This window comes from Mesocricetus auratus, unplaced genomic scaffold (assembly GCF_017639785.1).
Source record: "Mesocricetus auratus isolate SY011 unplaced genomic scaffold, BCM_Maur_2.0 Super-Scaffold_100011, whole genome shotgun sequence".
Classification (NCBI taxonomy): Eukaryota; Metazoa; Chordata; class Mammalia; order Rodentia; family Cricetidae; genus Mesocricetus; species Mesocricetus auratus.
Genome location: NW_024429195.1, coordinates 65,515,347 through 65,531,172, shown reverse-complemented (window position 1 = coordinate 65,531,172; position 15,826 = coordinate 65,515,347). Strand labels below are relative to the sequence as shown.

The following is a 15,826-nucleotide window of genomic DNA, read 5'->3' as shown; positions in this document are numbered from 1 at the left end:
ACCCTCCTCTACTTGAGCCTGAAGGAGCAGTAAATGGAGCCACAGCCCCCAACTATACCAATTGGAGAAAGAGAGAACCCCTGAAGCACAAGCTCCAACTATACTGATTAGAGGAAGAGATGCTTAGACAACTAGGTAAGAGCATATAAAGAACAATAAGGTACCACTAGAAACTAGTGGTGCTACAACAGCAAGACCTGAATATCCCAAGACAGATGAAGTAGAAGAAAAAAAACTAAAAAATAACTTTATGAGGATGAATGAGGCCCTTAAAGAGGAAATGAAAAATTCTCAAAGAAATGGAGGAAAAGACAAACAAAAAATTGGAACATATAAGCAAAGCCCTTAAAGAAAACCTAGAAAAAGCAATCAAACAAGTGAAGGAAATGATTCAAGATATGAAATCTGAAATAGAGGCAATAAAGAAAACACAAACCAGGGAATTCTCAAAATGGAAAATTTGGGTAAAACATCAGGAATCACAAATGCAAGCATAAACAACAGAATACAAGAGATGGAAGAGAGAATTTCAGGCATTGAAGATAATTTGGAGGAAATAGATTCATTGGTCAAAGAAAAATTTAAATCCACCAAATCCTTAACACAAAAATGCAGGAAATCTGGGACACCATGAAAATAGTAGGAATAGAAGGAGAAGTCCAACTCAAAGGCATAGAAAATATATTCAACAGTATCATAGAAGAAAACTTCCCCAACCTAAAGAAGGAAATGTCTATGAAAAATACAAGAGGCTTACAGAATACCAAATAGACTGGACCAAAAAAAAAAACCGTCCCCTTGCCACATAAAAATCAAAACAATAAACATACAGAATAAAGAAATAATATTAAGAGCTGCAAAGGAGGAAGAAAGGTCAGGTAACATACAAAGGCAGACCTATAAGAATTATACCTGACTTCACAATGGAAACAATGAAAACCAGTAGGTCCTTGTCAGATGTTATAAATACACTAAGGAACATGGATGCCAGCCTAGACTGCTTTACCCAGCAAAGCTTTCGAAAACTGTAGACGGATAAAACAAGATATTCCATGATAAAACCAAATTTAAACAATACCTATCCACAAACCTAGCCCTACAGAAAGTACTACAAGGATAATGACAACCCAAGGAAATTACCTATATAAAAAGGAACACAGAAAATAAGTGAGCTTAGAGCACCAAATTGCAAAGAAGGAAATTGAAAACACAATGCCATCACCAACGATAAAAATGAAAATAACAGCAACTAGCAATCACTAGTCATCAATATCCACTAATATAAATGGTCTCAATTCACATATAAAAAAACACACCATAACAGACTGGATACGAAAACAGAATCTATCCTTCTGTTGCACACAAGAAACACATCTCAACTTCACAGACAAAAATTACCTCAGAATAAAGGTCTGAGAAACAAGCTGTTGTAGCTATCCTAATATCTAACAAAATACACCTCAAACTAAAATCAATTGAAAAATAAAGAAGGGCATTTCATATTCATCACAGGAAAAATCCATCATGAGGAAATCCCAATTATGAACATCAATGCCCCAAACAGAATGGTTCCTACATTTGTAAAAGAAATATTACTAAAGCTTAAATTACAAATTAAGTCCCACATACTAACACTGGGAGACTTTAACACCTCATTCTCACCAATGGGCTCATCTGTCAGACAAAAGTTTAACAAAGAAATTAGGGAACTAACACATTATGACTCAAATGGACTTCACAGACATCTATCTATAAAACATTCCACCCAAACACAAAAGAATATACTGTCTTTTCAGCACATCATGGAACCTTCTCAAAAATAGACCACAAACTCCATAGCAAAGCAAACATCAACAAATACAAAAAAATGGAATAAACTACTATATTTTTTCAGACCACCACAGCTTAAAGATAGAATTCAACAGCAACCTTAATTTCAGATATCCACAAACACGTAGAAATTGAACAATGATCAACTGAACCACCACTGGGTAAAGGAAGAAATAAAGAAATAAAAGACTTCCTAAAATTTAATGAAAGTCACCTCACAACATACCCAAACTTATGGGACATAATGAAAGCAGAGCTGAAAGGAAAGTTCATAGCACTAAATGCCTACATAAAGAATTCTACCAGGTGTTCTGAGAAAAACTAATACCAACACTCCTCAAATTATTCCACACAATAGAAACAGAAAGCACATTGCTAAACTTTTAATGAGGCTACAGTTACCCTGATACTCAAATCACACAAAGACACAACTAAGAATGAGAACTACACCTGGTCTTCTCTTCCATCAGCAGGACCTGGGGACCAGGTAAACAAGGCCCTGTATCCAGGCCAGGCTTCCAGTGCCCGGGGACTGCCTGGGGACTGCTACAGAGCTTCCCATTCCAGCAAGAGCCTACACACCCCAGATTCCTGGTCTTCTCTTCCACCAACAGGACTAGGGGACCAGGTAAACCAGGCCCTGTATCTGGGCCTGCCTTCTAGTGACTGGAGACTGCCACAGAGCCTCCCCTCCCAGTGGGAGCCTATCCACCCCAGTTCCCTGGTCTTCTTCTCCACCCTTGAGACCAGGCAATTCGGAGTCTGTTTCTGTGACCGTGCTCAAGTGCCTGGAGACTGCCACTGAGTCTCCCCTCCAAGTGGGAGCCTACATACCCCAGATTCCCTGTCTTCTTCTCCACCCACGGGACCAGGACTAGGACCAAGAAGAGGAGAACTACCAGAGTATTGGACTTGCTAGCACCCACCGAAAGGGAACTCTGGTCCCCTAACCACCAGGCCAGTAAGAGAATCTTTCTGCACCCACTAGAAGATGGGATGGGAAGGAGAAAATACAAAAACACATCAGCAACAGAAAAACAAGTATGATACCACCGGATTCTAGAGACTCCACACCAGCAAGATTCCAACATTCCAATGCAAATGAAGCAGAAGAGAATGGCCTTAAAATCAACTTCATGAAAATGATAGAGGCCCTCAAAGAGGATATAGGAAAATCCCTCAAAGAAATGGAAGAAAAAACAAACCAAAAAAATGCAAGAAATGGAAGAAAAAGCAAAGCAAAAAATGTAAGAAATGGGAGAAAAAACCAAAATATTGCAAGAAATGGAAGAAAAAGCAAGCCAAAAAATTTTTAAAATTGCAACAAATGGACCAACAGACAAAGCAAAAATCGCAAGAAACAATTCAAACAGTAAAAGGGTTGAAAACTGAAATAGAGACAATTAAAAAAAAACTCAATTTGAAGGAAGGCTGGAAATAGAAAAGCTGGGCAAATAGGTACTACGGATGCAAGCATAACCAACAGAATACAAGAGATGGAAGACAAGCTCAGGTGTTGAAGATACACTAGGAGAAATTGATTCATCAACCAAAGAAAATCTTAAGTCCAACAAATCCCTAAAACAAAATATCCAGGAAATATGGGACACCATGAAAAGACCAAATCTAAGAACAATAGCTATAGAAGAAGGTGAAGAAAACCACCTCAAAGGGGCAGAAATAATACTCCTCAAACTCATAGAAGAAAAAATTCCCAACCTAATATATAGCCCTACTATATATTGATGATGAAAGGGTTGAGAAAGAAATCGGAGAAACATCATGCTTTACAATTGCCACAAACAACAAAAAAAATCCCTTGGGCTAATGCTAACCAAACAAGTGAAAGACCTGGGTTGCAAGTACTTTGAGTCTTTAAAGAAAGAAATTAAAGAAGACACCAGAAAATGGAAAGATCGCCCATGCTCTTGGATAGGTAGGATCAATATAGTAAAAATGGCAATCCTGCCAAAAGCAATCTACAGATTCAATGTAATCCCCATTAAAATACCAGCACAATTCTTCACAGATCTTGAAAGAAAAATAATCAACTTTGTATGGATAAACAGAAGACCCAGGATAGACAAAACAACCTTATTCAGCAAAACAACATCTAGAGGTGCCACCATCCCTGACTTCAAGCTCTATTATAGAGCTATAGTGCTGAAAACAGCTGGGTATTGCACAAAAATAGACAGGTAGACCAATTGAATCGAATTGAACACCCTGATATTAACCCATACATGTATGAACATCTGTTCTTCGACAAAGAAGCTAAAAATATACAATGGAAATAAGAAAGCATATTTAACAAATGGTTCTGGCATAACTGGATGCTGGCATGTAGAAGAATGCAGATAGATCCATGTCTATCACCATGCACAAAACTTACGTCCAAATGGATCAATGACCTCAACATAAATTCAGCCACATTGAACCTCTTAGAAGAGAAAGTGGGTGGTACCCTTGAATGAATTGGTACAGTAGAGTGCTTCCTGAACATTACACCAGTAGCACAGACACAGAGGTCAAAAATTAGAACATGTAACCTCCTGAAACTGAGAAGCTTCTGTAAGGCAAAGGACAAAGTCAACAAGTCAAATGGCAGCCCACAGAATGGGAAAAGATATTCACTAACCCCACATCTGGCAGAGGACTGATCTCCAAAATTTACAAAGGACTCAAGAAGCAACTCTCAAAAACAAAAAAGGATCCAATTAAAAAGTAGGCTACAGAACTATGTAGAGAATTCTCAATAGAAGAGTCTAAAATGGCTGATAGGCACTTGAGAAAGTGCTCAACATCCTTAGCTATCAGGGAAATGCAAATCAAAAAAACTCTGAGATACCATCTTACTCCTGACAGAATGGCTAAAATCAAAAACACCAAGACAGTTTATGCTGGAGTGGATGTGGAGAAAGGGGAGCACTCCTTCACTGCTGGGGGAGTGTCAACTCATACAGACACTTTGGAAATCAGTATGGAGATTCCTCAGGAAAATGGGAATCAGCCTACCATAAGACCCAGCAATTCCACCCTTAGGCATATATCCAAAAGATGCACATTCATACAACAAGGACATCTGTTCCACTATGTTCATAGTAGCATTATTTGTAATAGCCAGAACCTGGAAGCAACCTAGATGACCCTCAACCGAAGAGTGGATAGAGAAAATATGGTACATTTACACGATGGAGTAAAAAACAACGGAATCCTGAAATTTGCAGGCAAGTGGATGGCACTAGAAGTAACCATCTTGAGTGAGGTAACCCAGTCACAAAAAGACTAACATGGTATGTACTCTCTCATATATGGATCTTAGACATAGATCTGGAGTGTTCTATTCTACAATTCCATGAGCAGAGAGTCTGGGAAACAGAACCTTCATCAAATGGCTGATGGAAGCAGAGGCAGGCTCACACATTAAACACTGAGCTGAACTCAAGGAACCCAGTGACAGACAGGGAGGACTGATGAGAAAGGGGTTAAGACTGGGCTGGGTTAGGCCCCAGAAACAGCTGACCTGAACAATGGATAGCTCTTGAATCCCAGCCATCAGTCTGGGAATGATCAAGACCCCCTGAATGTGGGTGTCAGTGAGGAGGCCTAGGCATTCTATGTGGCCTTGGGTAGTAGATAAGTATTTATCCCTGACATACAAATGGACTTTGGGTATCCATCCCACAATGAGAGATGCACTCTCACCCTGGACTCTTGGGTGAGGATCTAGGCCCTGCCCTGGATGAAATGACAGACTATGGACACCCCCGTGGAGGGCCTCCCCCCTCCCTGGTGAAAGGAGAGTGTATTAGGGTGGCTGGTGGGAGGGCATGAGTGGGTGGGTGGGAAAGGGAGAGGGACCTGGAATTAACATGAGAAGCAACCTTGTTTCTAATTTAGATTAATTTTAAAAATAAAAATCAAAATAATTACAAATAAAAATAAAAAAGAAAGAGAAAGATAATTATAGACCAATTTTCCTCATGAACATAGATGCAAAAAAAAAAAACCTCCATAAAATACTGGCAAACCAAATTCAAGAACACATCAGAAACATCATCCACATGACCAAGTAGAATTCATCTCAGAGATGCAGGTTGGTTCAACATATGAAAATCCATAAATGTAATTCACCATATAAACAAACTGAAAAAAAAACAGGTGACCATCTCACTAGATGCTGAAAAAGCCTTCAACAATATTCAACACCCTCCCGATCAGCGCCTTGGAAAGAATAGGGATACAAGGAACATACCTAAAACATAATAAAGGCAATATACAGTAACCCAACAGCCAACATCAAATGAAATGAGGAGGAACTCAAAGCAATCTCATTGAAATCAGGAACAAGACAAGGCTGTCCACTCTCTCCATATCTCTTCAACATAGTTAGAAGTTCTAGCTATAGAAATAAGACAATAAAACAAGATCAAAGGGATACAAATTGGAAAAGAAGTCAAATTCTCACTATATGCTGATAATATGATAGTATACATAAGTTACGACAAAAATTCTACCAGCGAACTCCAACAGCTTATAAATGCCTTCAGTAATGTAGCAGGATATAAGATTAACTAAAAATATATTAGTAGCCCTTCTATATACAGATGACAAATGGCCTGAGAAGGAAACCAGAGAAACATCACCTTTAACAATTGCCACAAATAACATAAAATATCTTGGTAATTCTAACAAAACAAGTGAAAGACCTCTGTGAGAAGAACTTCAAGTCTGTAAAGAAAGAAATTAAAGAAGATATCAGAAAATGGAAAGATCTTCCAAACTCTTGGTGACGTAGGCTCAACATAGTAAAAATGGCAATCCTACCAAAAGAAATCTAGAGATTCAGCCGGGTGGTGGTGGCGCACGCCTTTAATCCCAGCACTCGGGAGGCAGAGGCAGGCGGATCTCTGTGAGTTCGAGGCCAGGCTGGACCGACAGCCTCCAAAACAATACAGAGAATCCCTGTCTCGTAAAACCAAATAAAAAAAAAGAAATCTACAGATTCAATGCAATTCCCTTCAAAATCCCAGTACAATTCTTCATAGACCTTGAAAGAACAATACTCAACTTCATATGGAAAAACAAAAATTCAGGATAGCCAAAACAATTCTGTACAATAAAGGATAATCTGGTGCATCACCATCTCTGACTTTAAGCTCTACTATAGAGCTATAGTAACGAAAACAGTTTGGTATTGGCATAAAAATGGACAGGTAGACCAATGGAATCAACTAGAGGACCCTGATATCAACCCACATACCTATGAACACCTGATTATTGACAAAGAAGGTAAAAATATAAAATGGAAAGAAGAAAGCATATTCAACAAATGATGCTGGTATAACTTGTCTGTCAACATGCAAAAGAATGCAAATAGATCCATATCTATCACCATGCACAAAACTCACGTCGAAATGTATCAAAGACCTCAATATAAATCTATTCACACTGAACCTCATAGAAGAGAAAGTGGGAAATACATTTGAATGAATAGGCACAGGAGACTACTTCCTAAATAGAATACCAGTAGCACAGACACTGAGAGCAACAATTAATAAATGGGACCTCCTGAAACTGAGAGGCTTCTGTAAAGCAAAGAACATAGTCAACAAGACAAAATAGCTTCGTACAGAATGGGAAAAGATCTTCAAAATATACAAAGAACTCAAGAAATTAGAAATCAAACTACCAGATAACCCAATTTAAAAAATGGGGTACAGATCTAAACAGAGAAATCTCACCAGAACAATCTTAAATGGCAAAAAGACACTTAAGAAAATGTTCAACATCCTTAATTATCAGGGACATGCAAATCAAAACCATTTTGAGATTCCATCTTAGACTGATCAGAATGACTAAGATAAAGAATACCAATGACAGCTTATGCTGGAAAGGATGTGGAAAAGGGGGAATACTCCTGCATTGCTGATGGGAGTGCAAACTTGCACAGCTGTGGAAATAAGTATGGAGATTTCTCAGAAAATTAATGATCAACCTACCTCAAGGCCCTGTAATACCACTGTTGGGCATATACTCAAATGAGGCACATTCATACCACAAGAACATTTGATCAACTATGTGCATAGCAACATTATTTGTAAAAGCCATATCTTGGAAGCACCTCAAAGTCCCTCAACTGATGAATGGATAAACAAAATGTGGTATATTTATACAATGATGACTACTCATCAGTAAGAAACAATAACATCCTAAAATTGAACAGAACAGAACAGGCAAATGAACAGAAATAGAAAAACCCATCCTGAGTGAGGTAACCCAAAATCATAAAGACTAATACAGCATGTGCTCACTCATAAGTGGATACCAGACATAAAGCTAGAGATACCCGGCCTACAATCCACAACCCCAGAGAAGCTAGAACTCTCTTCCAGAAACAGACGGAAGCAGATGTAGAAAGCTTCATCTAACCAATGGGCCAAACTCCTGGAGTACAATCCAAGTGAGGGAGTATTGATAATATGAACAAAGGAGTCAAGACCATGATAGCAAAACCCATAGAACTAGCTGACCCGAGCTACTGAGAGATCACTGATTTGGGTTTGACATATAGGCAACCTGCATAGACCGAACTAAACCCCCTTAATATAGGTGACAGTGGTCTGACTTGGACAATAAATGAGACCACTGGCAGTGGCTCTAAGACCTAACACTAATGTACAAACTGACTTAGTGGGGCCTACTCTATATGGAGAGACACCTTGCCCAGCCTAGACACAGGGGTGTGGGGGTGGAGAGGTGCCTTGTTACTGCCTCAAAAAGACAATGGGACAGACTTAGACTTCCTAGGAAAGGCCTTACCCTCTCCAAGGGGCAGATCAGAGGTAGTTGGGAGTGGGGGCAAGCAGGAGGAGGGGAGGGAGGGGAAACGGGGTTGGAATGTAAAAAATAAATTAATAATAAAGAAAAAGTACATCAACAAAGAGTTGAGTCTAATACTATTAACTGTCATTTCGCGCTCTCTCTCTCTCTCTCTCTCTCTCTCTCTCTCTCTCTCTCATGTGTGCATGTGTTTAAGGCTAGTATAGCTATTATTCTAAGGTCAGCGGCAGCACAGCAGCACTGTGGCTCAAAGCATCACGGTATCTGGTACAGACTAACCCTTGTATGCACCTTGACTCCTCCCTTGTACCCTGTTCTGCATTAGCAAAGGGAAAGAAGATACTGCTGATGAAGCCTACACGAAATAATAAAGCTAGAAGAAAATGTCTTTCACTGTTGCCACTCCCAAGCACAATATAACCATTCATTCTAATCCTGTACACTACCACTCCTTTAAAAGAGTCTCATGGGTGACAAGGTGTAGAATAAAAATTACTAAAAGAAAATATGAAAAAAAAAGTGGACCTACAAGCCGTTCTTTGTGCAACATAAGAGTGAGTTGGCTTAAATGCCACATAAATGTGACAGGAAGCAAATGAAGAAGGGAGGATAGACAAATAAAGGCAGGGAAGAGGTGGGCAAATGAAGGAAAGGAGGAGGGAGGCTGGAAAAATGTAAACATTGTGGATAAATAATTATTGCATTTAAGACTTGATCTTATAGTATTTCCATCCTGACCATGTTCTGGAAAATTTTAAAGATACAAAATTTTACTCCTTCCAGTGATAGCATAAAAGTACTTAACAAAAATGATGTTTGTAACTTAGCTACGTCTTAATAGTAAATCTTTGTCTTTCTACTAAAATTCAATAGCTAATGAATTATTTCACTCTTAATAATAAGGTTACTCTCTTTTCTTCAGAATATTTTGTGCACTTATCAATACTACATGGTGACATATTTGAAAACATCAAGAACTAATGATCAATGACATTTTAGAATTTAAAAACAATGGCTTTCCTTACAAATCAATTTAAGTAAATTCTGCTGTGCTCAAATATCTCTGTAATATTATATTTTTATCTTCTAATATAACCATTCTTTTAAAAGCATGATTTGTAAATTTTCCTTTTTTGAAATCTTAAGAAAATTGCTACTCATGCATTTTTATGACTATTCATTGTGATAGTAGGAATCTGATCATAGATTCCCTTTTCTCAAACATTTATAGGTTTTTTTTTTCCTTCACTGACATTTCATGAATATTTTTCCAAGAAAATTCAAACCAGAAAGACAAAGGAACATTAGTGAAAACCTAATACGACTTGACCTTGTCACATTAGCCCTGGGCATTAAAAGATATAAATTTCAAAGACTATAAAAAAAGCAAAGATTTGTACATTGAGCACTCAATGGGTAAGTTTCTACTCTGCTCCCACTTAGGGTCTTGGTGGAAGGAGAACAGTTTATACAGCCAGAGAGTCTTCCAGTTAGAACTCATCCGAGTCAAACTTAAACCAGTCACATGTCCTAATGAAAATTTAAAACAGAAGACTGGATGAAACAAGTATTCCAAACAATAGTCACTAAATACTGTTCTCTATATGTATTCCATTTGCTTGAAAATAAAGTATGTGAATTATAATATCTTCCTTGTGAGGGTAATAGTTACCAAAACTCAAAGAAAATATATACCATGTAAAAGTATCCTAATTATACACCCCATTAATGTTGGTATGAGTGCATTTTAAAGTCTGCATTTTAAATTCATAGATTTCTGAAGTGGGACTCACAAATCCCTGTGTGAATGACAGCTACAATTTGGTTTCAGCAGATAGGCAGCAGAAAGCCCTTTGACACTTGGGAAGAAGTTAAGTCTCAGGCAATGACAAGACCTGCTTAATGCCAACCTACTAGGATGTCACAGATTCAAACCACAAACCTAAACTGGCCAACTGGCCTATCTGAGTTTTATCATCTGTTATGCAGCTCTGCACACACTTCATGGACAGAACACTGTGACACAGATCATAGCTAAAGAAATAGATCTTCTGAGTAAAACAAATAAAGAAACAAACTAAGCCTTGAGTTTATATATTATGCTACTAGGAAATAATTTCCTTGGTGTGCCTTCGATCTCCTGCTTTACTAACAGCATGTGCCAACATTTACAAAGGATTTCATAGTGCAAAAATATATTTAGGTAGGCAATAATATTATAAAAGTTCAACATTGTGTATGTAATAAAAATATACATAATATATAATTGCTGTATATTCATTGTAAATAGTACTGTTTTATAAGAATATTTTCATAACAATATACAGTGGATATTGACTGTATTCCTCACATACTTGGACATTTGCATACCTCCCTCCTCTTGTCATCCCTAAACAGTTTTTTCTCTACTCCTATGCTATACATACATCATAGTGATTTTCATAAAATCTAGGAGCCATGCAGTTAATAAAAGTTGCAACATATGCCATTCAATGTTATAGCTCTCAAAGTAACAACTGTGGCCCTAAGTAATCTTGTTTACTTAGATGTAACAAAATAATGATCACCATGAGTAATTATTCCAATGGTCATTATCAATTCTCAGAACCAACTGGTCTAGGTGAATAATTTATTTTCAACACTTTGATACGTGACTATTAATTAAAATTGTCACCTGTGATGGTATTAACTTTGAAAGAAAAGGATATTTCATTGTAGGCTTAAAGTAGTTAAAGAACTAAGAACATTTTTTCTTTTATGGTTTTCTTTTTTGCATTAATTTTTTATTTAAATTAGAAATAAGCTTATTTTACATGTCAATCCCAGTTCCTTCTTTTCCCCCTCCTCCCCTGCTCCCCACCCACACCTTATCCTATTCCCTTTCTGCTCCCCAGGGAGGGTGAGCCCTTCCATGGGGGAATCTTCAAAGTCTGTCATATCATTTGGAGCAGGGCCTAGGTCCTCCACCATGTGTCTAGGCTGAAAGAATATCCCTCTATGTGCAGTGGGCTCCCAAAGTCTATTTGTGTACTAGGGATAAATACTGATCCACTACCAGAGGGCCCCCCCGATAGATTGTCCAGACCTCCAAATTGACATCCACCACATTCAGGGGGTCTAGATCAGTCTTTTAAGGTTTTCATAATTTAAATGTTTTCTAGTATTAGAAATGTCGTTTGAGAACTACTGTCAAATATGTGTGTGTGCCCATTCATGCATGGTTTACTACATTTGTCCAAGACATAACCGATCACTTCAGGTTGAGATCATATTTGTTACAAAATGATCCTATGGAGTCATGTAAGTCCAAAGTACATATGTTGTTTCACTAGAAGGAGCTTATTTCATATCTAAGTATTGTCCTGCTAAATGAAATCAGTTTTCATAATTTAGATATGAGTAAAACAATTTAAGTGGACTTCAAAATGTATATTCAGTTTTTAATTCTCAAATATTAATATCTGTGTTAAATCATTTGATACAAATATGCTTAAGATATGATTACTCCTTGGCAAAGATTAGAGATATTTTTATATTGTTTTTAAATATGCACATGGTTGCCTTTTTCATTTGTCTTGTAAACATCTTGTAACTCAAAGGAGTGATTTCTAGTTATAGGTGCTCCAATTACCTTACTCAACATGCCTGTGGTTAATAAATTAATCATACTAGAATGAACAGGTTTCAATGAAATATTAAGCACAGGGAGAAAGAATTATACTCTTTGTAGTTTTATTTTGATTTGACTAATAATTTTGTTCAATGATCCAGATGCAGGTACTCATTTTATATTAATGTGAAGATATATTATGTGTTGCTTTATATTCTTATGAAATTTAAATTTAAATCCACTTTAACAACTACAAACAAGCAAATGGAGAGAAGATTTAAAAACCTTGTTTTGAGAATTAATAAATACCATTTGAAAGAGTCAGACATCCCTCTGAACGAAATTTCCTATATCCTGTATTTTCCAAAGACCAATTCACTATAAACATAAACAAACCTACCCTGAGATGTTTCTACAAATACATTTTTAGGAGAAACAATATGAGGAGAATATAATGATAAAATTTTACAGAAAGCATCTAGTAAGTCAGTTTCTTCAATTTTAAAACTTTAAATAATTATATTTGTATCTTATTACTGACTTATATTGATGTATCGTGATTTAACTGAAAGAATCTCAATTTTTCTAGTTTACGTACATCACACAGCAATTGTAAATAACTACCCTGAAATGTATTCTTACCTGTTTTGAGAGATACTAAGCTCTTGTAGTAAAGGCAGCCAACATGAAGAAAGTACATCCACGTTTAAGATGCTGTTGTCATCCAAATGCAATTCTCTAAGCAGAACATGATTTTTTAAGGAAGGAGGCTACAATTAAATATATTTTGTTATTTGATAACAGGCCAACTATTTTGTAACCAAATTCAAAAGTATAGATTCTACCAAGGCTTAAAAACATACATCTTATAAGAAATAGATCATAACTCAAAGTATATTATTGAGTCTTTCAGGATGAATAAAAAGCCTACTAATTAACTATTATTTTTGATGGTCCTTATAAAAGAAGTTTCATGATAAAGTGCAATTAATATCAATAACAGATAAATGTGGTTCAGAAATAACGATATGCTATCTCAAACTCTATTTACAAGACACTAAGCATTTGGGGTTTTTCCTATGTGGATAAAAATATAAAATAATGAAAAGGAGACTATGAGCACAAGAATATTTAAGAGAGGATAGTGGAATGTGAGGATACAAGTATGAAAGGCAAGATGCTGTGGTTAGAAAGGTTTCAACCTGAGGAAGGACAGAAGAAAGGAAATGGGCTAGGGAACTGCATGGGAGTGAGCTCACGATCATATAAAGGAAAAGACATAGGAAAAAAAATAAGGAAATATAATAAAAAACAATGCATTTTTACTGATGGTACCCTATGTAGGTAGGCAAAGTTCCTCCCAGATACTAAATGTTATTAAATGAAAATGCTGAGAGCTCACCTCTACATGTTGTTGGCCTAAAACATATGGGCAATTGTGACTGTTTTTGATTGCTCACCAGAACTACCTGGTTAAGATCCTATTGATGAAGACTCCCCCTACCTTGGTTGCATGACATAAAGAAATCAAACTGAAATATGACTGAAACTTTCTTTGCTATCTAGCCTTGAGACTGTAGCAAAATACTATACAGGCTTCTTGGAGAAAACTGTCCTCAAATCCAATACTCAGTTATGCACCTATGTTCAACAATACTCACAAGACAAGTGGTATGAACCCGGTAGTTCAACATTGGCCAATCTGTTATTGGAGTAAACAACTGCTTTCTGATTGAAGTTGATGCTTTCTCTACACTACAACATTTCTGCCTGGTACAGTAAACCTGGTATAAACTCCATAGATGGGAAGCTCATAAGCTATAATGGGGAGGACAATACTGTTATTTTGTTCATTAAACATGGTATGCCTTTCAAAAATATCTCCTCAACAACTAAGCTAATTATTCTAATACTGCAGTTAGTTTTACCGTGGTGAATATAGGGATGCATCACTGATCAAAGTAAGAAGAATAAATTAGTGCCGAATGCCAAGCCATAAATGGGATTTCTATAGTTTCCTTTCTAATGATCACAGAACATTCCAAAGAGCAAAATAATGCTGGGACTGGAGGTAATGTGGTGGATGGAGCATTTGGAACACTGTCTTCAGGGCATAACATGGCTATTCCATTCTTGCTCTGATGGTATACAAAATCTCCCTCAAGGTTGTGCTTTGTCAACACCTAGTCATGGAATGGGGAATGTTCTATGGAGCCCTACCATTCTCTGAATATTTCTACACAGGTAATAGTAGGGTTTACATGCTCCTGAAAAAAAAAAACAATTCCCTAGCCATATTCCTGTTTTCAGTCCTCCTAAAACTCAATGAGTTTTTCTCTTTTCTCTCTTTCTCTCTTTCCCTCTCTCTCCCTCCCTTCCCCCCACATAGGTATGAAAGAAATGATGTAAAAGGGCACCAAGTTAAAAAGGGAAATAACTGGGAGTAGACAAGACAATGTAATGTGTTTTGAACATATGGTCAAAATACATTGTGCCATGTATGGAAATATCAGAACTAATCTCATTATTCTGTGTAATTAATATATCCTATCAAAAGCTCAAAAGTACAAACAAAGGTTACTTGGAAATAACATACAGCTGATTAATTAAAAAGGAAAGAATATTCAAATGTAAAATAAAGAAAAAATGTTCAAATAATAAGTTGCTTTAAAAAGTATGGTAGATACATCAATTTAAAGAAAGATATTGCATTAGTTACACACATCAGTTGTTTTAAATAACTTACCTCTCTTAGGTAATTTCCCTGCAACTTTACTATTTGGAGCAATCCACAATTTCCGATGCCATCAACATCAGTAAGATTATTATGTGAACAATCCAGGTATACAATGGTGGGTGCTTCACAAAGTCCTTTAGTGCTAATTAACTGATTATGGTCCACAGTTAGTTGCTGAAGGTATTTCAAAGATTCTAAACCACCTGGAAGATAAGTTTTCTAATGTTACACTTGTATTACATGTTCTCCCTGAGACAGAATGTCATGCAAACTGGTATTTGGAGATAATTCACATCTATATCTACACTTGCATTTTTTGTAATACATTGTTTCCCTGTAAACTCAGACTGGCCTGAAATTTGTGATATAGTTTTTGTTACCAATGATCTCTTGAAATTCCTACCATACCCTTCCAATTGCTAGGACTACAGACATGTAACATTATTCCTTGTCTTGGAAATGCAGTGTTTAGTTATGTCATTATTTATTAATTAAAAACTGAAAGAAATATTTAATGCATATTAAATATTTGGGAAATGAGAATGTTCAGACAAGGAAACAATTGCCAATTTCAATGAGAATTTTATTTGAAATCAGAGTAATAAATAACATTTTTTAAACTTTTTCAAGCATCATCCAAGATGAAATAAAAGAGTGAACCATGAAGTTGCAGGCATCAGCTTCTTTGCAGACAGCAGACAAAACAAAATAACAGATGGGAGAAGCAAAGAGAATTAGAATTGTGTGACATACAGTGAAGTGCTAATGGCATATGCCTTTAAACTGTAAAGGGTGTTTTTATTTAT

The 15,826-nt window shown here is 36.6% G+C and overlaps 1 protein-coding gene across 11 annotated transcripts in view; it reads right to left on the bottom strand.

The window, feature by feature from the left end:
• The window catches only part of Lrriq1 (leucine rich repeats and IQ motif containing 1), a 185,343-nt gene that overhangs the window by 127,598 nt on the left and 41,919 nt on the right, over positions 1 to 15,826 (bottom strand). For all 11 annotated transcript variants that reach the window (XM_040754967.1, XM_040754968.1, XM_021225984.2 and 8 more), the window contains 2 exons: positions 15,030 to 15,223; positions 12,926 to 13,053 (listed from right to left, as the gene is read on the bottom strand). In XM_040754967.1, coding sequence (XP_040610901.1) covers positions 12,926 to 13,053; positions 15,030 to 15,223 — 322 coding nt within the window. The remainder of the gene's footprint in view (positions 1 to 12,925; positions 13,054 to 15,029; positions 15,224 to 15,826) is intronic.